General features: G+C 46.3%; 1 protein-coding gene across 2 annotated transcripts in view; it reads right to left on the bottom strand.

The window, feature by feature from the left end:
• LOC119392405 (sorbin and SH3 domain-containing protein 2-like) overlaps window positions 1-24,257 on the bottom strand; it is a 231,434-nt gene that overhangs the window by 192,161 nt on the left and 15,016 nt on the right. For both annotated transcript variants that reach the window (XM_049414573.1, XM_049414575.1), the window contains exons 2-4: window positions 22,426-22,538; window positions 20,510-20,568; window positions 14,871-15,008 (exon numbers count right to left, since the gene is read on the bottom strand). In XM_049414573.1, coding sequence (XP_049270530.1) covers window positions 14,871-15,008; window positions 20,510-20,568; window positions 22,426-22,538 — 310 coding nt within the window. The remainder of the gene's footprint in view (window positions 1-14,870; window positions 15,009-20,509; window positions 20,569-22,425; window positions 22,539-24,257) is intronic.

Below are 24,257 nucleotides of genomic sequence, written 5' to 3' on the forward strand. Positions count from 1 at the left end.
ATCGTTTATACACGGTCGGTTTATTCCTGGATCTGCGTAAAGCATTTGACAGTGTGAATCATGAAATACTGTTATCTAAACTTCATAGCTATGGGATACGCGGTACAACTTTAGATCTCATGCAAAGCTACCTAACAGATCGTTTTCAGTATGTTTCACTCAATCAGGTCACCTCTCCACATCTTAAAATACGGACTGGCGTACCGCAGGGATCCATACTTGGCCCAGTATTATTTAACATATACATTAATGACCTCCCAAACATTTCACCTGCACCGAACATAGTCATGTGTGCGGATGACACCAACCTTTTCTTTTCAAATGCATCCCTACAACAGATTGAAAAAGACATTATTGATTATTCAGATTTGTTATCTGACTGGCTGAACTTAAACAAACTTCAATTAAATGTTAGCAAAACTAAGTATATAATATTTAAACCGATAAATAAGCCAATGCCTGTTAATATTACTGTTTCATTTAAAGGAAAGTAGATAGAACAGGTAGCAACGCAAAAGTTTTTGGGGGTGTGGTTTCAAGAAAACCTCTCTTGGGACAATCATGTAAATAAACTCAGCAGCGACCTCAGTAAAGTAGTAGGCTCTATGTATAAAATTAGCAGTCTTATACCACTAACACTAAAGAAAGCAATGTACCACGCCCTCTTTTACTCAAAACTGAGCTATTGTGCATTAATATGGGGAACAACAACTGCAAAAAACTACGACAAATTAATAAAACTACAAAAAAGGGTAATACGATGTTTCGAAAACTATCATGGCAGACCGCGAGACTTACCCACACACAATCTTTTTTGATAAACACTCATTGATCAGAGCAAATCAAATTTACTATTATAGATAACTTTTGCACATAAAAAAGCACAGGCTCCATGTTAGTAACCTACCCATTTCTTCCCCTCGATATAAATTACGCCACCAAATGAGAATGCCACCACTCATGCGAACTAACTACGGGCGTCAGGACCTTGAGTATCAAATACCCCGGCTATTAAACATTGTTGAGAATCACATAGATTTTCATGCCCCCCGCTTTAAACAATTTGTAAAAAACTTCCTGTTACATTCCACGATAACTTATCAATAAAATATATCTCACTAATCTTTTTTTATGAACACCGCATACACATGTCTTTTTTTTTCGGTCTGAGTTGAAATTTGAAAGTTCACAATTTAATGCGTATATGTATATGTTCTTGAAGTGTTCGTATGATATGTTTGTTTTTCATGAAGTATCATGAAGTGTTTTCATGTATGATGTCTACCTGTATTGCTTTATTTGCAGTGATAATGATGCACATTCACTTTTGATTTCTCTGGTTGCTCCATTGTTTGTACTCGCTTCGAAAACTTGTACATGCATGCCGAATGCGCATAGGAGTAAGAGCCTCTGTCAGGCAATATGGCCTTTAGCTCTTACTCCTCTTTCTGTATCAGAAAGAAAGAAATAAACTTCAAACTTCAAACTTCAAACATTCGTCATATATAGCCCACGACATCTTGGTGCTAACGACCAGCTCGCGCCGGCCGGACAATGACTGACTACGTAATGAATGACTACCTTATGAATGACTACGCAATGAAATTGAACTGATTTAATATAATACGCAAAAAAACGGTACTCAATGATTGCCTCGTTACATGCCGGAAGCTTAACCAGTGAAGTTATATCTAATGGTACTTTTACGTCCTAAATAAAACCCCGATATTTATTACTAAGATGAAAGCCTTAGATGCCACATCCAACGCGAAAATTGACCGTCGGCGGCGTCGCGTGATCCGCCGTCACGTGATCCTCAAAAATTCTCATCACGTGATGACGTCACATATCGCCAAATTTTATGACGCCATCATGACGTCACCCAACGTGATGCCACACGATGGCGTCATCGCATGACTTCGTCGTCTGGTCAAAGGTGGACCGATCACGGGGGCAGTTCAAAAGCAGCTGAGGTGCAGAAAGCCTGCAATGCCTCCGACCCTGGACGCAGTGCGAAACCACGTTAGTTACAGAAAGCTTTCGGATGGGGGCCGTGGAGGACCAGTACATCGACTGAGAAGAAAAAGAAGAAGAAGGCTTTCGCCTTCGAGTCGTCTTAGGCGAATGCATAGGGTACCCTGCGAGTTTTTACGAGAGACGTCATATAGCGTTTAACGCGCGCTCATCGCACAATACACACACATTTTGCATACTGCGCCCATCGAAATGCGGTCATGGAGGCCGAAAATTGAACCAGCGACCTCAAGCTTAGCGGCGAAACGCCATAATCACTGAATTACATGCAGCGGCGGTTCGGCCATCGAAAGCCGTGCCCTCGTTGAAATGTTGCCATGCCGCTGCATTCCATCGGCAGGATGACCGCTCACTCTCGGAGAATACGTGGCTGCAAAAGATCCTTGAAGGAGCACTTACGGGATACCAACCATTTGCGTGGCCCCATCACAATTCCGCTTCATTCGCATTCCCGTACGCGTGTATACAACATTCCGTGCGCTTCAGCGTTCTCCGCTGTGACGCAGACATTGTCCGCAGTTAACGTGCGCGCCTGCTTAGAAATCGCACGGCGCAATAGATCGGGCATTGTGCGCGTCCGATCGAATGTCTCAAACGCAATTTCCTTCGTCCATGAGAGGCTCTTGTCGGTGTGGCCCGCGCTTGCGTGCCCCCTGCACCTTCTTGTTTCAGTAAGTATACGCTTCGGGGCCTCGCAAAATGGCTCTTACACTCGACTTTTCGAAAGAGAAAACGGTAACGAATCCTGGTACGGTGCATGTCAGTAGCATTAGGCGACTGGCCAAGGTCGTGCAAATGAAAAATCTTTTTTTGGCAATTTGACTCCTCGTGAATAAATCCAGCTCTCGTTTCTTACTTGTAGCAAAGCTTTAGTATTAGTTGGCCATTCATACATATAAAAGCCCGAAGAAGACAGCAAAACTTGGAGGACGCTTGAGCTTCGCCTTCAAGAGTAGATAGAACGCGATAGCGTAATCGGGCCCCGTGCGCATCGCCTTCTCAATTGCTAGCCTGGCTTCGGTTCTCGGTAGATGCCTCGACCGTGCCGCAAGGAAACGAACGTCTGTGCGCGCAACATCGGCCGTTTCAAGCTATCCTACAAGGGGTGTTCAAATGAAAAGGTACGAAGCGTCGTAACAACATGGCCTATGCCGCTATGGGAGAACGTAGCGAGACATCTAAGGATGCGATTGGAGTCTCTCCGTGAATCGGAGCATGCGGGGGCGTCCGCATTCGCAGGAGAGAGTAGAGGCTCTTATAAAGAGCGCCGTCCAACTGACGCGGTAGTGCGTGTGAGGACAGGATGGCGTTTACACCGCTAAGTTTGGCGATTAAGGAGTAGCGACGCGTTATCCGATTTCTGACAGCGGAAGGTGTTAAACCGGCCACCGTTCATCGCCTGCAATTTCAATGTGTCTGGTCCCTTGAAAAAACATCTGGAAGGGAAGCGCTTCAACTCGCACGACAAAAGGATGCTGTGAAGGACTGGGTCTCGTCACGGCCACAGGAATTATGGTAACAAGGAGTCCTTTGGTTCGTTCATCACTGGGATCGATGTTATCAGGCACATAGTGTATACTTTGAATAAAGTATTCATTTATACCCGCAGTGTCGCTTAGTACCTTTTCATTTGAACACCCCTTGTACAATGCTTACTGCAAGTACAGTTGTGCAGTGCCCACTACGCCATAATTCTTTCATTTGGGGAATCAGCGAAGTGTCCACTACGCTTCAGTAAGGCAACACGCGAACCTACGCAGCTGCTCACTTTGTTAATGCTTTTGCAGCTGATGATGATTAAATATGTCTGAGCGCTTTGTAATGGGTGGGCCTCTAAAACACCCACTCATTGCGCAATTCACATGCTTTGACACCTGGCGCGATTCTACGCTTTTGCCACGCAATATTACATGCGTTAAGGAGACTCCTTCCACTACATGACATTCATATAGCGTTCTTTTCGAAGCTGTTTCACGCAATGGCGTGTCTCTGTGGTAGAAAATCTCGGGCGCTTGCTCTTTTTAACAGCGAAGCTGTTTAGCAAATCGTTCCTTGTCCGAAGAACAAAAAAACTATCATCATCATAAACGGGTATGTGCTACAGAAATTAGGTAAATCCCACTACACAACTTCCAGTAATAAGGAAGAAGGTAACAGTTAGCCCAACAAATGGCTGCGAAGCGACGGCGAGCCGAAAGACTCCTAGTACGTACAAGGAGATAATACTAGGGAACGGGAAAGGCAACGGCGTTTGCGAGAAGACCCCAATGCGATGGAAGGCATACGTCAACGACGATGCGCCCGTAGATCTATGAGAGGCGCGAACGCTTGGTTTCAGCGCGAGGTTGTGTCTTTGGAGTTTGGACATCCGTGTCGTATCTGTGACTGTCTGTGGTTTAACTCGAACCTCTCTGCGCTGAGAATCAACGCAGAAACAACGTAGCATCACGTAGTTAAAGCCTAGCAACGACCTAGAAGCTACTTAGAAACAACCTACATCACCTAGCTAAGGCCCATAAACCTTAGCTATAGTGATGAAACAACCTAGAAGCAACCAGATTCGTGTTTCAGAATCGTCCCATTTCACTGTTTCAAGCCTTGCGTGGCTTAGTGCAAGCTTCGCCATTTTTTTTACATCTTTTATTCTTTTCTTTTTTCGGCTGTTCATATAAGTCTCTTACTCATGCGGCCCAGTATCGAATTAATGCTTACTTGCTAGGCGAAGCGAGGATGTGCTCAGCTAGACTGACGTAACAAAGGAAGTAAAAAGAACAACAACAAACAAACCGAGAAACTGCAAGCTAAACTAAAGATACCACGTTGCGAACAATTGCAGTCACTGTGTAGGCAGTTGAAACGAGATGGAGAACTTGGGATGGGCAGAGTCGCGCACGTCGTAAATGACCTAACCCCATGGGCCCTCCCAGGTCTTTAAGGAAACAACGACAGAGAGGGGCAGCCTGTCTGTTGTTGTGTCCCTTCTTCGTCTTTTGTGGACGTCAGCCGGACGTCAGCCACGTCGCGCTTCTAAAACTTAAGTCTTACTGTGACCAGGATCACATTCACAAAGTTTTTCATTTGCAAGAACCGCCTGTTATCGATCTTTTGGGATAATAACATATTTCCTTCGTCACTACAACACGGCGTCTGTTCCCGCTCACTTGAAGTGCTTCGCGAGTGCGGGCTCCCGCTTTTTCGTTTCCAGTCTCATGACTACCCGTTAGAGCGAATGTGATGTACTGTCCGCGTACTACTCGCTGGCTACTTCTTAGCGATACACCACTTTTAGACGCCAGTGAAAAGACAGCTTTAGCTCGTAGCCCTATGCTTTTCCCCTCGGTTTGCAGTTCACCCTACAGTGTGCCGGCTAAAGGATATCGGGCAGCTATATTCTTTGAGAAGAGGGCTGGCTTCAATGAACGACTACAGCATCTGACACGCGCCTCGCCGATAGCTTCGTGAAACACAATGGCTGGCTGTCACGGATGGTAGCGACAGCCCACTCTGTGAAAAGCGATGGGAGAAATATGCAGGTGCCCGGAGAGCGCGCAGAAAGGTGCGGCCAAGGTCTTCGTCGCTGCTCGCCAATCAAGCTCGAGAGATATACGTTATCAGATCGGGGATAACGGCACCACAGGCTAGTGCTAAGCCGGGGCTGACACTGGCGACCTACGGTCAGACAATTTGAATTTGAGTATTCTATGTTGGAAATACTGGCCTAGAATTTAAGCTGCGCGATTGGTGAACGCGGTGGCATTGCGGAAGTTCTGTCGTTGTTTGAACGAGACACCGAGAACCAAGAGTTAGGCGGCCGTTCCCAATGCGAATCCTTACAAAGTCTACACGTGGCGACATAGAATGTGGGACATGCTGCATTTCTGCGTTGTTAACAACTGTGTAGTCGGCCAGTACAAGTAAATAGAATATTGGGAATCAGAGGCTGTGAGTATACGTGTCATGGAGGCCAACCAACACGAACGCCTGCGATTAGTCGGCATTTGTCTTGTCCTCAAATTGTTTCCGCACATCTGTATTGAGCGCTTTCATGACACGTTCCAAACCACGACGCGGCTAATATTTAATATTCCAAACACCTTGCTTTACTATGCACAACTGCTTACTATTCTTTACAAAAGCCAGGAAGCAATCATGGATGTAAGAAAATCTAGAACCTAAGAGAAATGGGATTGCTTGCGCGTGTAGGTTACGCATCCACATGCACGGTCAAACACTAGCAAGCCGGACAGACCAGTGATTACACGCCACCGAATTTCAGTTTTTTTTTTCTTTCCCTGCGCACTTTAATACAGCCAACTGGTTTCGTCTTTTACGGTTATGGGCTCTAATTTATTATCTATCTACTGCCAAATCCGTGGCGAAAGGCACGGAGGGCGGATGTCGTCAAACTTAGACTCAAGGTACTATTACTATACTGTACAACACTGCTACAAACTACTGCCACTACTACTACTACTACTACAACACTATTACTACTACTACTACTACTACTACTACTACTACTACTACTACTACTACTACTACTACATGATGTGCATACATGCCGAGGATGTATTGCATATGCCAATCGCTATACCAAATGGCACCCGTGTAAAGAAGGTGTGTGCGGTTCACGAATAGACAACTCCCGCGTCAACGACATAGTGCGCTACGCAGATCATCCGGACGTGACCATGACTATCATATTTGCATTTCTTTCCATCTTCCTCCTACTACACGAACAGAGACAATGGTTGCGCAAAGTTTTGCCAGATCAACTCGGTTGATAAAAGTCAAACTGAAATTCAAGAGATCATCGCGAACTATACCGGCCCATATTTCGGAGATAACTGCTTTCCGCACTTCTTTTCCTGAACAAGAAGCGAAAGGCCATGCATATAGGTACAACGTCTGAAAAACGATCGACGTACGCAAATTACATTCTAAATACAGCTTAACTGAACTCAGCCATTGAACATCTGCTTCTTCTGCGTAACTGCACGGGCCGTGCGCGTGTGTGGGGCGCAAATAACGCGCGCAACACTCGTGACCAGCCGCAACCAGCAGACCGAGGCCGCGCGTAGTTTCGACATCAACTCCCCACGCCCCCTCTATAAACTATACGGCCGCAGCCTCTAGGGCTGCGACGTTGAATTGGTCTCGCGATGTCACAGCACACATACGCGTCGCGACAGCATCCTGACCAACACCGAGGTCGTCACTTACTTTGTTTTATGGGGCGAGGCAGCCTGGGTCAAGGGCGCTCTGTGCTTGCTGTACACGGTGCGGCACGGCGACGACGCAAGACCGCAAGTGGCGAACTTGCGTACCCGGCGTTTTTCCTCCCTCGCGTACTTGCAGAACCCCCCTTGCCACTGACGCTAGCGCGCGCGGCGAGCGCATCCGGCGCGGCGTTGACGTCGGCTAGGGCGCGTGTACACACGGGGTACGCCACGAAAGCTAAAGCGACGTCGTGTAGAGGTTCTGCGGCCATTGCTAGAGCCGCGCGAGGCATCCGCCTATTGTTGTTCTTGAGCGCCGGTCAGCTGCTCGGCGCACGTCGGCAGGAAGCGTGAAACGGGCTCGAGATGCTGCGGGGATCGCGTTAAAGGAAAAAGCCGAGGGTTGCGTGAATAGAAACGGCGCATAGTTAATCGCGCTTCTTTGCATAGTATCCCACGCTTGACTTGTGCGCCTTCGAACGCTCTCATAAGACATTTTACAAAATTTACGCAGTGCAGCCACTATGATGCAGCATACGAATCATTTGGTGTTACCAGAGTGGACTTTCCTTTATGCATAGCGACAGTGCTGCTTGCTCGCAGAACACAATATACAGCATATTGTTTTGAGTCGGTAAAACCTCGCAAATCATAATTCCATTATTTGCTGTGGAATTATCATCCCAAGTTTGTCCCAACTACTGGATGCAGTAAAAGAGAGAAAATCAGTTTTTAACCACTTAATGGGCTACTTTTGTTACCACCTGAGTATAAGTCGAGACAGTTACAGCGTGGAAAAAACGCGGACAGAAGAGAGGACACGACAGACGAAGCGCTGTCCTCTGTCGCGTCCTCTCTTCGGTCCTCTCTTCGGTCCGCGCTGTAACTATTTCAACATGAACAACCAACTCGACCGAAGACTCGCACTCCTGAGCAAAAGTGAATGAGTTTATCTGAACACCGGTGTGCCTCCAGCGAATTGCAGCCACTGCGGCAAGTGCAATCGAGCCTTGTGGGACAATGTTTACAGTAACTGGACAGCACATAGCCTCCGAACCACAGTGATCTTTCAAGGGAGTATTGCCGGCTGATAATAGAACCCTAGCTGGCTCCTATATCAGCGATCAGCTATTAGGAGAAACAGGGATAGCCGATATTCTAGTAGAAATTGAAAGAAGATATTCAACCTCGGACAGATAACCGGTGGTCAGTCAGAGCAACGGAATCAATGGCAAGGGATAAGAAACGCAGCCGAGGGCAGCAGCAAGTCAGGTGGGGTGATGAATTCAAGGAGCTCGCAGGAATAAAATGGAGTCAGCAAGCAAAAGATATAGTAAATTGGAGACCACTGGGAGAGGCCTTTTGCAGTATACATAGAATAGGCTGCTGCTGTTCAAATTATGATGATGATGATGATGATGATGATGATGATGATGATGATGATGATGATAAAATGCCAAATTTCATTGAGGTTCTTTTACTCAAACTTTTGCGAATTGATTGCCCAAGTAGCCTCGAAAACACACGTCACTCGCTTTACTAGATTGCATTATAGGATTATCAATAAATTGTGCCGAGCCCTCATTCGAGGCAAATTGTCCAATCACTCGAAGCGTTTTGAGCTTTGAATGTCCGCTTGCATTTCGAGTTGCGGACAGTGGGGTGCATCTGGTGCACCTTTTCAAGACGCACCAGATTTGGAAACCTAACCTGGGCTAAGTCTGATGGTAACGTGAAGCACGTACACGTTTCTTTCATTTTAAGAACACTTTAAATCAAACTTGCTTAACTACCGATGGAAACGTCCACTCAAAAAATTAGTTTTGGATAGGCCATGAGTCAAATACGGGACGTATTTGAGTCAAAGTGAGCCAGATACTTTGGCGCCTAAGTTTACTGTTGGTACTGAAGATGCACCAACTAGCTCGACAGAAAGTGCTGCCACCAGATATACATTTAACCAATGGACGGGCACTGTAAACGCCTCGTGACTAAAACAACCACCATAGCGCCTCCACTCCGTTTCACGTTGAACCTGTTACACTGATATCCTGAACTTCTAGACTACGGCAGAGATGAAGAGATTGGGGGCTGTTCCAAGAAGAGAATATGTTATACTACTCCTCATAAATCCTGCAATCAACATCTAAGTTCTCAAATGCGCACCCAAGAAAAAAAGTCACAGCTTCGCCGCAAGGGCGAAGCAATGAATGCGACAGCAACAAATTAGAATGCCATACGAAGAAAGGCTAGCAGCTCACTCCTTTAGCAAACACTTCTGGTGCGGCAAGCGAAGTGTCCTACGTGAGGTCTATGGCTTCAACGCAGACTTTGCGATAAAAGCAAAACACGAACGAAGCTAGGAGCCATCTGTTGGACCCCCTGCAAGAGATAAGCGCGCGAGCACGGGCGACCACGCCCTGTAAGTCAAAGTACAGGACCGCGGAGACGCGAAGCCAAACTCCGGCGAAAGATGAGAGGCGCGACGCCTTTAACCCTTTGGCGCCATCTCGTGGATGATAGGGATCAGGACTCTGCCACGCTGAATCACCTCGGAGATCCGCGTACCACCAGCGGCAATGTTGTATATAAACAGGTGGCCGTTAGAATGCTGAAGGATACATCTTCGTGGCTAAATCGCTCAACGCTTCGCGCTGCGTAGCGAGAGGTCGCAGGTTCGAATCCCTAGTCTCGCGCTTCCGAAGAATTACCTTGCGGACTATTTTTTGTGGGTTATATATATATATATATATATATATATATATATATATATATATATATATATATATATATATATATATATATATATATATATATACATACCTATATGTATATGGAACGCCACGGCGGCGCCGACGCCAAAACCCGCCATGAGTGTCCATATAATTGCTGTCGCAATAAAAGTCTACAGTGTGTTCTTGTGATTGAAAAATCAACATAGAATATCAGCGAGCTAAAAAAAAAGCGCGTCGGAAAGGGCAGCGTGGCGCTTTCATTTTAATGATTTGTACGGCGGACCCTTTCAAGCGACGAATATCTCCAGAAAACCCTATCTTCTGAGCTGGACTATTGGCGACATTAAAGACTATCGGCAACCTTTCACTCCCTATACATTGACGGCAGTGAGGAATGAACATTTATGTGGTTAACGTTGTCGCAAATACTTGGGAAATGTTTCATGCGCTGTCATTTAGACTCTTCTGCAGTAGCCAAGAGAGGAAGAAATGCTCGAATCAGAAGGAGTCAACTACTTACATATATCTGTGATTGCCAAATCCAACGCTTACTCCTGAATTTTAGTTCCTTACATACGCTTCAACTACAATGCAGGTTTGGAATGCATTGATAAGATGAACACACTGACAAAAAATTTCTGGAGCTGGCTGGAACATTACCGTATGTAGGCAATAATTAGCTTTTTCTTGATTCTTCTTAAAGTGGACTTTGCCCTGTTAGAAAAAAAAAACTTGCCTTATGTGGGAATGAAAGAATGCTGAGCGCGGGCAATATACTTGAAGTGATATAGCAACTTTTCTTCCAGTGGTGATGGAAGTAGTTTTACTTCTTTTCCATCTCCATGCATATGCGAGCACACCAAAAAAGCGTGTCGCAATATGAATGAAAAAGTTGAAGGACGCTTGAGCTTCGCCTCCAAGAGTACAACGCGATAGCGTAATCGGGCCTCGGCCGTGCGCATCGCCTTCTCAACTGCTAGCCTCACTTCGGTTCTCGGCGCATGCCTCAACTGTGCCGCAAGGAAACGAACGACTGTTCGTGTAACATTGGCCGTTTCAAACTATCCTAGAATGCCTACTGCAAGTACAGTTGCGCGGTGCCCACCACGCCATATAATTATTCCTTTTGCGAATCAACGAAGGGCCCACTACGCGTCCGTAAGACAACACGCGAATCTATACACAGCTGCTCACTTTGGCGATGCTTTTGCTGCTGATGATGATGAAATATGTCTGAGCGCTTTGTAATGGGTGGGCCTTTAAGACACCCACCCACTGCCCAGTTCACATGTTTTGACGCCTGGCGGGATTCTGCGCTTCTGCCACGCAATATTACATGCGTTAAGGAGGCTCCTCTCACTACAAGACATGCATTACTGTTTTTTTTTTCGAGGCTGTTTCAAGCAATATCATGGCTCAGTGGCAGAATACCCGCTTCCATACACCCACTTGTCGTACAAAACTGCAAGAAAAACTTTCAACCATCTCATGAAGAAAAATTATAAGTCAGCTCCACCGCAAAGCAAACAATTTATGCAGTGAAGCATATAAAAAAAAAACAGAAGGGTCCGCTGTCACGGGACATAATTTGCCTTCAGAAAACACTTTTTTTTTTGTTTTTTTACCACTGGTTTCGCGGACCCCTAGAAATAGCTTCGCGGACCTCCTGGGGTCCGCGGACCGGCATTTGAAAAGCACTGGCTTATATGATGGCAGTGGCATTGGCGCATACCCACAGAGGGAGTTCGGGGGGGGGGGGGGGGGAGGTGCCAACCTCTGTCGGAATATTTCCTGTTTGTGTGTATGTATGCACACTAAAACATGCAAACACACACATAATAGCAGGCATAAAGGAAAGAGAGTATGCGAAGAAGTTCGTTCACTTGTAATCGAATCGGTGCAAAGAGGCATAGCCGACCACGCGCGCTCATCTCTCGCGGATACATACTTTCGCCATACGCGTTATAGGACATTTGCAAGCATAAAAGGTAGCTACGTACACTCACCACCACTCTCTCTTCAGCCGGTGGAATAATCTCACTTACGTTTTCGCCACATGTTTGCATACCGGAATAATTTTAAGGAACTGATGTGGAACACGGCTTTTTGTTCGCAGGTGTAGCTATTTTCCAGCAAACTTCACCAATGATGTGCCAAGCATCACGATTGGCAGAAATGTTCTTTAAAGAACAATCCTATAGAGCAAGACACTTTTGCAAACACTGTAGTTTATAGGACCCTTATCAAGTCGAGGACTCGGTAGTTCTCTGACAAGAATTCGCGCATGCACAACAATTTCATGCGTCTTACCATGCCACCGACACTCCACTCACTCCTTTTGTTTCGGTCACGCTTGCTTCCCGCGGAGAAGCAAAAAAGTTAAGCGACGCACAAGGGGCGGTGCGGTTCCGTTTGTTCCGTGACAACCACCACGGGACGTCTATCCAAGGTCGCGCCTCGTCGACGGGAAAAGAGCTGAGCGTACGCAGACTCACGACTGCTCAGCGAGGCTGGGATTACGTGGACTATGATTGCGATTACGTCTACGAGCAGCTGAACTGTAGACACGGCGCCATCTACACGAAACGAAGTCTAGGGTTTGACGGAAACTAGTCTGGCGAGGAAAGAACATGGCCGAAGAAAATGTACAATCGCCAACTAAAAAAACACAAAACAACAAAATTGACTTTTCGGTGGCCAATACGGGTGACTTGTCCACAATGAACGAATGCACGGCGGTCTTTATTATATATGCGTCGAAAGACGTAATGCGCGTGCTTATAACCCAAGGAGGTTACCGTATTAGTAGTGCATTGTATGCAGAATTATTCAAGAAGCAGGCGGGATGATAATGTTTTCTCTTTTTCGATGACCAAAGTCGATTGACCCTCAATACTGTGTCCCGTTTTTTCATGATGCTCTGCAAGGGCGTCGGAAACCGGGTGTCGTTTGGCTAGGTCACTGCGATGCTGCTGTAGCCTTCTTTTAAATTTTCCCGTCTTGCCTACATAGCACGCGTGGCAGCCTTGGCAGGGAATTTTGTAGGCGACGCCAGTTATCTTTCCGCATCAAGGCGGTCTTTGACTCGGACGAGTTGTTGATCATCAAAATTATCATTCCGCCTACTCATGGAATCTTTCTGCATACAATCTATTACTAATACAATAAATCGGGCACGGGGTCCACTCCCTGAGTTATACGCAGGCGCATTACGTCTTAATAGCGATTAGCGGGTTGCCTGTTCAACGATCTTTCATCGCTTCAAACCTCCATCTTTTCAACAACTTCACTCTTGTTTCCAGAGCGTGTATGTAATGCCTCGCTTCAACGCGAGTTTTGACCGATCTGGGTTTGCTTAACGCGCAGCCAATGCACGGCATGCGAGTGTATTTTGTATCCCGCTTCACAGTAACGGTGGTCGCCGCTGCCGGTATCGAACCTGTGACCTCGAGCTCAGCAGCGTTACACAATAACCACTGAAACGCCGCAGCAAGTGCTGCGGCGTTTCTCCAAGATATCCCACAAGCTTGAATGATGCATCCGTGTAGCGTCTACACGGATACATCATTCAGGTATACATTAATCATCACATCTCAGATTTTAAGGCGTTAAGTGTCGGTGTTCCGTAGGGCAGCATTCGGGGACCCCTTTTGTTCTGCCTGTATATAAATGACATAGTAAGAATCGATAACTCCGCAAGATTTATAACATACGCAGACGACACTACGCTACTTTTCACCGCACGCGATGCTGCTGATGTAATAAAAGATGCCAATCACACATTATCGATACTATCGTCATGGAGTGCTGACAATTCTCTTAAAATAAATGTTGTTAAAACAAAGGCTGTTTTGTTCAGACCCAAAAATCGCAGGATGGACGCTAAGACTGGTTTACACTATGAAAATTCATCTATTGAAATAGTGCTTTCTGTAAAGAGTCTCCGTGTTTTGTTTGAGGAACACATGTCCTGGAATACGTAAGCACACTGAACTAATCGCAGGTAAAATTTCACGGGTGTGCGGTATACTCAATAAATGCGAATACTACTTGCCAAAAGATATTAAGCTGCTTATTTATAACAGCCTATTGGCATCGCATATAAAGTATTGCTACTTAGTGTGGGCTACAACGACGCTGGCGAACATAAAAAAATCTTCACATAATCCAGAAAAAAGCGATTCGTGCTATCATGAACGCGCCACATAACAGTCACACTGAACCATTCTTTCTTCAATTGAACTTAGTTCCACTTCCATCAATATATGAAAAGACGCTATCTAAACGCTGTCATGCTGGTGTCGCTAAGAATAATTTCTTACGCAACCTTTCTTGTCTAAAAGAAAATAAAAAGCTACGCATGACTCGCCTTTCTGACGAATGGGAACTTTCGCGCACACGAACTAACTATGGTAAACATATGTTATGCTGCTTATTGCCATACCATTTAAGCAATTCTCATTAGCTTGCGCGTTTTTGTTGCTCACGAGAAATAAGCTTTTTTTACAAACATCTCGCTTTTGCCGTTATGATTGTTTACATTTCTTTATCCATTATTAAAATATGACATGACAACATATGTTCTACAGCAAGTTCACATTGTACGTGCTGCAATGTAGTAAAATATTGTTACATTTTATGTTAAGATGTGTTTCTCATGTACAAATGCATTGCGTTATGTGAAAAACATGCGTATTTTTATGTAACATTTGAGTCTTTTGTTTTTTCTGTTTTTATTTGTATTTGTAGGGGTAAAAGGAAGATAGTATATTTCTTGCTGTTCTGTGTACATGTTGCTTTCTGAAAGCATCGCATACATCGATTCCCGCATGCGCGGCACCGATTGACCGGCGTGCAGCCTATATATTAACGCGAGACTCACCGCCTGGCTTGGCCGGCTTGTCCCGCTGTTCGTGTGGCTGGTCGGGCGTGCCCCTCGAGCTGGGTCCATCGGGGCTCTTGGGGGTCGTTTGGATCACGATGGTGCTCGCGTTCTCTGACGGCTGTGTCTCGTGCGCACCTGCATCATGGAGCAATATTGTGATCGAGCGATCAATGAAGTCTCTACCGACTTCTCAAAGGAAAACCACATAAAAGTAAGAATGGTGACAGGAGGTATGTATATTCAATGACAACGTTTAAAGAAAGAAAGATATAAAAGCCACGCCTTGCAGGAAAGAAAAAGAAATGCCGCTTTCCTGCCACGGCACTCTTGACCTTTTTGGCCTTTTTTATTCACTCATTGCGATAAGTACTGATTAACCACAAGGTGTCAGAAAAGCTAAAGTCTTGTAGGGTGCAACAAGTATAGGGTACTGTAGGACAGCACGCCTGCGCTGCACCTTTCACAGCTAGATTTTTTACTTTTTGCGAATTGCACGCAAATACCACTAAATCTTCTTAAAGAACTGCGCAGCATGGAACTTACTATATGGCTTCCATAGCGGGTAACAATGTGGCTGACAGACTTGCTCGGAATGCCTTGGACCTTAGGCCAACAAAGAAGAAGGCTCCTAGAGACCGTCAACGTCTTCTTAAACCGTAAACAAGCCCGGCCATTTCTATTCGTTATTGTTGCCACCTTAACAGCCATTCGTGACAAAAGAGATAAACAGGGCAGATGCCTCCCTGCTACATCGCATCCACGCGGGGTCAGCATTTCATTTCTAATTTATGGAAGGTAATCGAAGGCGGACGCATGCATGTGCTTGCATATATATATATATATATATATATATATATATATATATATATATATATATATATATATATATATATAAAGGAAAGAAGATGGCTCTTAAGGGCTCGTTTTCTTTGTTAGACACAATATTAATGAGAACTAACAGACAATAACGCCAAGGAAAGTATACGGGGTGTTATCTGTAGCATTTAGAATATAAATGTGAAGAAAGTAAAGTGGACGAACAGATAACTTGCCGCCGGCAGGGACCGAACCTGCGACCTTCGAATAACGCGTCCGATGCTCTACCACTGAGCTACGGCGGCGGTCATCCTCCCGTCCACTTTATGGGGTATATATGTGAATTTAAACCTTGGAGTGTTAGTCAGCGCCAACCGCAGCCATGGCGGCGAGTGTGGAACACGAGCCCTTAAGAGTCATCTTCTTTCCTTCATTCATAGCAAGGGTCTCGTTCTGGCAGACTTGATGCCTTCAGGTAGTATGCGAGGGATTATTGGTCAGCTGCCAGCTCGTAAAAAGATCACGTGCTACGTGACGCCAGAAAGGCAGAAAAAAAGAGTGTTCCACACTCGCCGCCATGGCTGCGGTTGGCGCTGACTAACACTCCAAGGTTTAAATTCACATATATACCCCATAAAGTGGACGGAAGGATGACCGCCGCCGTAGCTCAGTGGTAGAGCATCGGACGCGTTATTCGAAGGTCGCAGGTTCGGTCCCTGCCGGCGGCAAGTTATCTTTTCGTCCACTTTACTTTCTTCACATTTATATTCTAAATGCTACAGATAACACCCCCTATAGTTTCCTTGGCGTTATTGTCTGTTAGTTCTCATTAATATTGTATATATATATATTATATATATATATATATATATATATATATATATATATATATATATATATATAACACGAAACTGCGCCTAGCTATGACGGCACCATGCGATGCCAAGATAAGCTTATTTAAGCTAAGCCAAGTCTAATTAAACCAAGCTAGTTAAGCCAAGCATAATTAACCTCATGTTGATTACGCCTAGCTAAATAATTCAAGGCTAATATGGAAAAGACTATGTCATCCTAATAAGGACCAACCAAGTTAGGACCAAGCCAAACCTAATTAGGCGGATCATAATGAGAACCAATCTAATTGAGCCAAGTCAATTTTCAATATTAATTAATCCATGATAAGTTAAATCAATGCTAATTAAGTCAAGCTAATTGAGACATAACTAAGCCAAGTCTAAAGTCCAGCTAACTAAGACCAATCTAACTATACCAAGCCTACTGAAGCCCAGGCTAATTAAGTCAATTTAAATTACACACACCAATGTAGTCTGAACTAAGCCAAGAATAATGAAGACCAAGCTAAATAAGTCAAACCTAATTGATACCAATCTAATTAAGCCGATATTAGTTCGGCCTAAACTAAAATGATTCCGAGGGCGTTATCCAAGTGCTTCGCCTGCTCGCGTGGTGCTTGACCTGGAGAAACAAGGAAGGCTCAGCTGCACTGTTCCTTGATGCTTGGCACGACTAGTGCGCAGCTGCCTTAATATTTTTTTCCAGAAAGATGACCTCGACCACAGACTATCAGAATGAACTATTCTTTTCATTCAATACTCGCCCTGCCTCTCCTATCTTTCGTTTCTCCCCTTCTCCCCTGCACACCGCAAAGCTTTGTGAGGTGGGACATTCCCGCAGTAGCTTTTTAAAGGTGAACGCACGTAAAACGAGAAAGGCATTCCATGAATAAGAGTTATATGATGGAAAGGTTCTTGTGGAAAAGCCTACTTGACGATTTTACAAATTGTCATTTCTTTCTTAAAAGTGTTTGGTAATCTCGCCGCCAGCATACCTCACGAGAGTTCTTCTTTCACGAGAGAAGAGGCTACCTATTCTACAGAAGCCGACGCAGTGCAGTCACCCCCACGTTCTGTTCCGTCGACGGATGACGCGACCATTCTTCAACACAACAACCTTGAATACTTCGCGGGAATGTTTGTTACATTCCATGTCGGCTTATCGATACTGAACGGAGCGGCAACAAAAGCGCGGTCACTGGTTGATCAATGCGCGGGGGCTGGCGCATCCGGATGACAGTCCGGCATGACCTCTCCAAAAATTAGATATAGTTAGGCGTCAGCAGTGCGTTTGTGCACTTCTTACGCAATATCAGGCACGCTGTACAAACCTAAGTACAGCCGCCCATTTTTTAAAACCTGAACACGCGAACGAGCATCGACCGCCGAGTCGATGCTCGCGCCGAGTCGATGCTCAAAACAGGCGGGGGTGGTGTCCGGTTACCGGGAAAGCCTATCAGACGACAGCTGCCCAGGACTGCTCATAGCGCGCATGCGCGTATTCTCGTTCATTTCGCCGCTGCGCTCCGTTGCACAGTGCTTATCTACTCGGCGGTCGACGCTCGCGCGTTCAGGTTAAAATAATGGGCGGCTGTACATGCAAACTGAACAGACTCTCACAGCACAAAAAGCGCCGCGCGTTCCGTAGAACGTAGTAGGCTGGGAATGCGCGTACACAACTTCAGAAGTCACTATTTCTGTGATTTGGATGTTATCGCACACCTAATCCTGTTCATAGTCTGCATTAAACTTGTGTTGCAATGTGCCTGCACTATCTCGCCTTCACAATTTGTTTAGCGGCAATACAGTTCACACACGAACAGCGCGTAAATAAGCTAGGCTGTGCAGCCATCGTGCAGTTGGCGTAAATATGGTGAACGGCGCCGAAGCAGGGTTTGCCGGAGGCACGATGACGTCGCCGACGTCATCGCCGCGCCGCGACGTCACTGCCCCGCCCATTTGCCAGACTCTCTCGATACACGGCTCTGGATTCCGATAGAGTTACTGTATATGGCTCCTGTAGGAGCCATATACAGTAACTGTATATGGCTCCTGTAGGAGCCATATACAGTAAAGGTAGCAGATACAGTAACTCTAGCCGCAGGATACAACTAACGCCATCCAGCGTGTGAAACGACACACAGAACTGTGACGCCCTTCCGCGCTACCTGCATCGTCTGCTGGCGCTCTTTCGCCCACCGTCATCGCTGCGCCGTGATCGTTGTCGTCGTCGTTATCATCGTGGTCTGGTAGCAACGACTTTCTAGAAGCGTCCACCCTTTCCGCACGTTCGCCACGGGCACGGGCTCACGAATAGTAGCCTGCTGGCGCAAGCGCGGCAAAAGCTCAGTGGCGGCTATGACGTCATCGTACTAGCTGCGCCAGCTCGGAGCTCGGCCGCAGTGGTGACGTCTCGGAAGTTGGGGGCCACATTTAGGTCGCCTTAAATGATGTCACTGTGGCAAGATGCGGCGTATAACGCTGGATCGCGCACCCGAACTTCAAAATTAACATAAATTTCATCCCAAGCTGTATTAGCTGTAGAAATTCGACAGATGATATGCGCATGTTCACGGGAAGCGATCTCGCAGCCTATCTCGGCCGCGAAATTTTGTGTCAGTACCCCTTTAAAGGACCCCTGACAGCGAAATTTTTGTTGGTGACTTTTTGGCTGTAATTTGTAGCTTTGTGTCTGGTAATCTCTAAATTAAATCGTAAATGCTCTAGCGTATCGTACAACTAATTCTAGCGTAGTTACAACTACGCGTTACAACTTTGTGTCTGGTAATCTCTAAATTAAATCGTAAATGCTCTAGCGTATCGTACAACTAATTCTAGCGTAGACTGGACACCCACTGCCGCTCTCTGCAGGAGCAAGTGCAACAATGTGGCCAAACAAGAGCCCGAAATTCCGCCACATCCCCCACCGCAGGGGGATCGTTTGTCCTTTCGGGGAAAACGTCCCCGTCTCCTCCGAGGAGGCGCGGGGGGGTCACGCCAACTCGCTAATCCTTGACGTCGCGGTCACGTGATACGCAATCCCCCCGTCTCCCCCGAGCATTCCTCCCCCGTCTGAATACCCCTTTAAGCGCGTGTCCCCTCACGAAAACTACCTCGAGAGCAGCCCGACAACAGAGCCAGAGGGGTGCGGAACAATAGGCCTCGCCGGGTGCCAGTCGTCGTATTGTGCACGTGCGCCCCGCAAACCTTCTGTGACGTCCACAATACTTGCTTTACACTTGGAACGTCACACGGGGCCTCTATCTACGTCATACCAGGATGTCGCAAGGTGCAGCCAACTCAAGTGAGCACTCACGCTTACTTTAAAACCAAATTAAGATATCTTAAAGGCAACGTTCGTCACTAATAATCGGTCAGATGTGCCCCCGTATACAGGAAAGTCAAACAACACAAAGATCTCGAGGTTTCAATTTTGGTGTCAGGGGTCCTTTAAAGAAGAGAGAGAGAGAATTGAACTTTATTTCCTTGACCAGGCTGTTTACGCCCTGAGGGCTGCCTCAGTCAAGGTAGCCGTGAGCTTTAGCGCATAGCCTAGCCCTGTTTACCAGCTGTACCATGGTCCACAGAAACTTCTCTAATTACGCAAAAAATTTCTCAAGTTACTCTACATTGTGAGGCTGTGAATCAGGAAACTCGAGTGCGAGGAACATCGTCACTATGACTTATATTGGTCCAATTTTTATATAGGTCTCAGCTCGTAAAAAAAGAAAACACCTCGTTATACTCTACGAAGTTTATATAGCGACGCCGATGATGGTGATAATATAGAGTACTCCTCCGAAAATGGTGCAAACACAGCATGCAGGATACGCGAAGGATCGTCGCTTAAGGCAAAAAAAAGTGAGAATGCAATGTAAACATCATTTTGAAAATAATGCATTGGTAACCAAGTAACCAAGCTGCCAGAAGTAAAATAAAAGAAAAAAGAGAAATATGTTCGCTCACCCTCTTCATTGTCTTCGACCACTTCCATGTGCATGCTGGTGCGGAAGGTCTTCGGGTCCCTGCGTTGCATAAGATACGCGTGAGTGTCATCGACACAATCGACGGTATGAACGGTGCTTTGTCGAGGGCACAACAGTGGCATTTACAAAAGCGCCGTGTCGAATTGAAGAAGCTAATATGAAGAGCATGTGCGGCTCGTCTTACGTGGAATCACGATAGAAGTGAAGGTTAAAGGGTCCCTGCAACACTTTTTTTAGCATGGTCAGAAAACGCTGCCGATAGGCAGTCGAGGCTCATGAGAACACGCGAACCAACATCATAGCGCAGCACGCGGCCTAGAATTTGCGATTAATTCTCAAAGTCAGCTAGAAATCGTTCCCTCTTCTTTCGACAAATGATGCCATAAACCCAAATGACCGCGCCATAAACCCAAAATCCATGGCCACTGGCTGAATTGAGCATCGTGAGCTGCATACCATGGCCGCCGCTAGATGCCCCCACGTGTCCGCTCGCGCGCTCGCGATCGCACTGAAAGTAAGCCGCGCGCTCGAAAAAAGAAAAGAAAGTGCTCAAGGTCATGACGCGCGCTGACGAAGGAACGCATCTTCTTGCTCCCTTGTCGTGGTGGTGGTGGTAGTGGTTTGAAGAGGAAAAAGCGCCTAATTTCTGCAGCCCGGTCGGGAGCACGGCGCAGCGCCCACTCCCTGCGTAGCCTTCAGCGCGCTCGCTAGTACGAAAGGAGGGAGAAAGCGCTTGAAGCGTGCGACAAATCGCTGTAACTCCGCTAGTAATTGACGGATTCTAATCATTTTTGCGACAGTCGATTTGTGAGGCAATAAGCTATTTTAATGAAGCCACTCGACAATTACTTGGAGGCTGAAGCAGTAATGTTAACACACACACACACACACACACACACACACACACACACACACACACACACACACACACACACACACACACACACACACACACACACACACACACACACACACACACACGCGGACAAAAAAATAGGAGAGTGTCATAACCATTCAACGAGGTCGGTTGCTCGCGGAAACTTCATCAGCGCCTCCGTCTCTCTCTGGTTAGCATTACGCTGGTTAGAATTCTGGTTGGAATTACGAAACATGCAAAGCAATGTATGCAGCTCCTGTGTCAAGGCCGTTGAAAGTATTACGTACGCTTGCTTGACGACCAATGGAAAAATATCAATATAGATAATTAGAAATACAGTACCAGAAATTGTTCATTCGACTGAAATCTAGTTCACTATACGTTTTGAATCCGCATTTCTAGAAAGTGACGCGGAACTCATTATGCCTTTCATTCGGAGCTCCTCTTTGCCATTGGCTGGGCGCTTTCGCTAATATGGCCAGCCTGAGAATTGGCTGAAATGTATAGTGCTTGAGGTGCTTGTGAATTTCGGTCCTATATAATAATTTGAGATAATCTTCGTATAAGCAATCGGTATTTTTGACAGTGTATTTGAGAGCACTCGAATCATTCACTTACACACACGAAATTTGACTAATTACATTTTTGTGAAACTGACCATCTGAGGCGCAGTTTCTAAGGTTACGCTGACGTGCACGATGTGCGTAAGAAAGCCAGATCGGCTTTCACGAACGTTTTTCCACATATATGGAAAGCGTCGCCATTTGTCGACACAGCATATATTTCGTTGATACTGATCGAGTGATTTGCATTCTCACTGCTCCAACATTGGGCGGGGAAGTTGTGTGTCGAGTGATCCGATGCGTTCTTTCTATTCTCTTTCCATCTTACCTCTGGCGTGCTTATAATTTTACCCGAGACGAAAGCGCATCAATGTTACTGGACATCTAGGAATAACTAAAGTAGGTGTGGGAGCTTGTATTTAACATTTAAATTTTCTTCCACAGATATGTGCGTACTTTTGACTGTAGTTTGGCATGCTGATCTTCTCGAGCGTCTGCTTCTTTCTGCGGATCTTGGCCTGGCTGCTCATCTCGGCGTTCGACTGGAGGTCCTCGCCAGAGAACAGAACCTGCAATGACAAAATGCACGCTATATATAATCACTTCCATCTTCACTTTGTGAAAAAATGGAAAGTAAGACCATAAAGGTCAGCGAAAAGTATCGAAATATAGCTCTCTGTCTGTTCTTTCGCCTTTAAACGTTATGTTACCCGAACAAAAGGAAGCAAACCGGAGAAAGAGAGACGAGAAGCAGGGATGTTAACCAGCTTAGCATAACCGGTATGCTACCCTGCGCAGAGGAAAGGGATGGGGGGGGGATTGAAGGAAGGGTAAAAAAAAGAGAGGGAGAGCACACGCACAACGTCACAGTCCGGCAGTCTTCTGCGGTATAGGGCATCATTATCAGTCTACAGCTGCTCGTGCGAAGAGCTCAGCAAATACATTGGCTTGCAATTCGCCAAAGATAAACCGCACTAATGGGCGTTCGTCACTATAGTGTTGGCATTGAAGGCAATGAAAAGGCTGATACCCTTGCATGCGAGGCGCGGTCATCTGTTCCAAAAGTAAGAACTCCTAAGACTTCCCAGAACAACAAAGATGCGATACGCATTCATTTCAAGGCGATCTACAAGTTTCCACACCAAGCATGTGTAATCCATGGACTTTCTCGTGAACAAGCGACGCTGTTGTACCGCATAAGAACCAGCTCCGCATACACCCCGGTTTGGTCATTCAAGACTGGGCGATACGCTTCCCCGTTTTGTGCCTTGTGCGGTGACATAGGTGACATAAAATATTCATATTGAACAGTTCATTTGGCATTGCCCGCAGTTTGATGTGGAAGGAGCAGCGATGGTCCGCACCTTGCAAAAAGGTTGTCATAGGCACCGGACATATGAAGACATAATTTTTCCTGAAGGATCCGCGGCAACGAGGAGGAGCATGCAACGAATTTTGCTGGTCTTCCTGCGAGACATGTGCTGTCCAACACATGGTGACGGACACCTAAAATTCAGGAGATGCTCAGGCAGAACAATTGCCGGCCATGCAGGCCAGGCTAACCCCGCCTGCTGCAACATCATAGCCACTACCACCATGGTCACTAGTGCAGGCCCGTAGCCAGGGTGGGGGGGGGGGGGGTTCGGCCCCCCCGCCGATATTTTGGTGAAGTAGGTGTTTTTACCAAAAATAAAAAAAAATAAAAATAGGTGTTTCTCTCAAATAGTCAAGGCTTTGAGCATGTGGGCCCCCCGAAAAAAAATTCCTGGCTACGGGCCTGCACTAGTGCACATTATGCAACCTAATACGAAGAGTGTGGCGCACTAACAGACAGACATCGGCGAACAAAAAATTTTGAGGACGTTTGAGCGTAGCTTTCAAGAATAGAACGCGATAACGTAATCGGACCGTGTTCGTATCGCCTTCCCAATCGCTAGCCTCGCTGCGCTTCTCGGTGGAGCCCTAAACTGTGCTGCAAGGAAAGTCAAAGTGCGGTCGCCCTCCGGCTCCAATATCTATGCATGCGGCGCGACGAAACACGGCCACAAGGCGGGGCGATGCTATTTAAAAGCGCGCCCCGTGGGCCAGGCACGTAGCCAGAAATTTTTTTCGGGGGGGGGGGGGGGGGCCCGAGGCCTAATCGTTCGAAAGAAAGTCTTTCCATGGCAAAAAGAAGAAAAAGTTGCCCGGAAATATGGAAGGTTGGACGAATTTCGGGGGGGGCCCGGGCCCCCCGGGCCCCCCCTTGCCTACGTGCCTGCCGTGGGCCCTTTGCGCCATCTAGCGGG

This window comes from Rhipicephalus sanguineus, chromosome 1, assembly GCF_013339695.2.
Source record: "Rhipicephalus sanguineus isolate Rsan-2018 chromosome 1, BIME_Rsan_1.4, whole genome shotgun sequence".
Classification (NCBI taxonomy): Eukaryota; Metazoa; Arthropoda; class Arachnida; order Ixodida; family Ixodidae; genus Rhipicephalus; species Rhipicephalus sanguineus.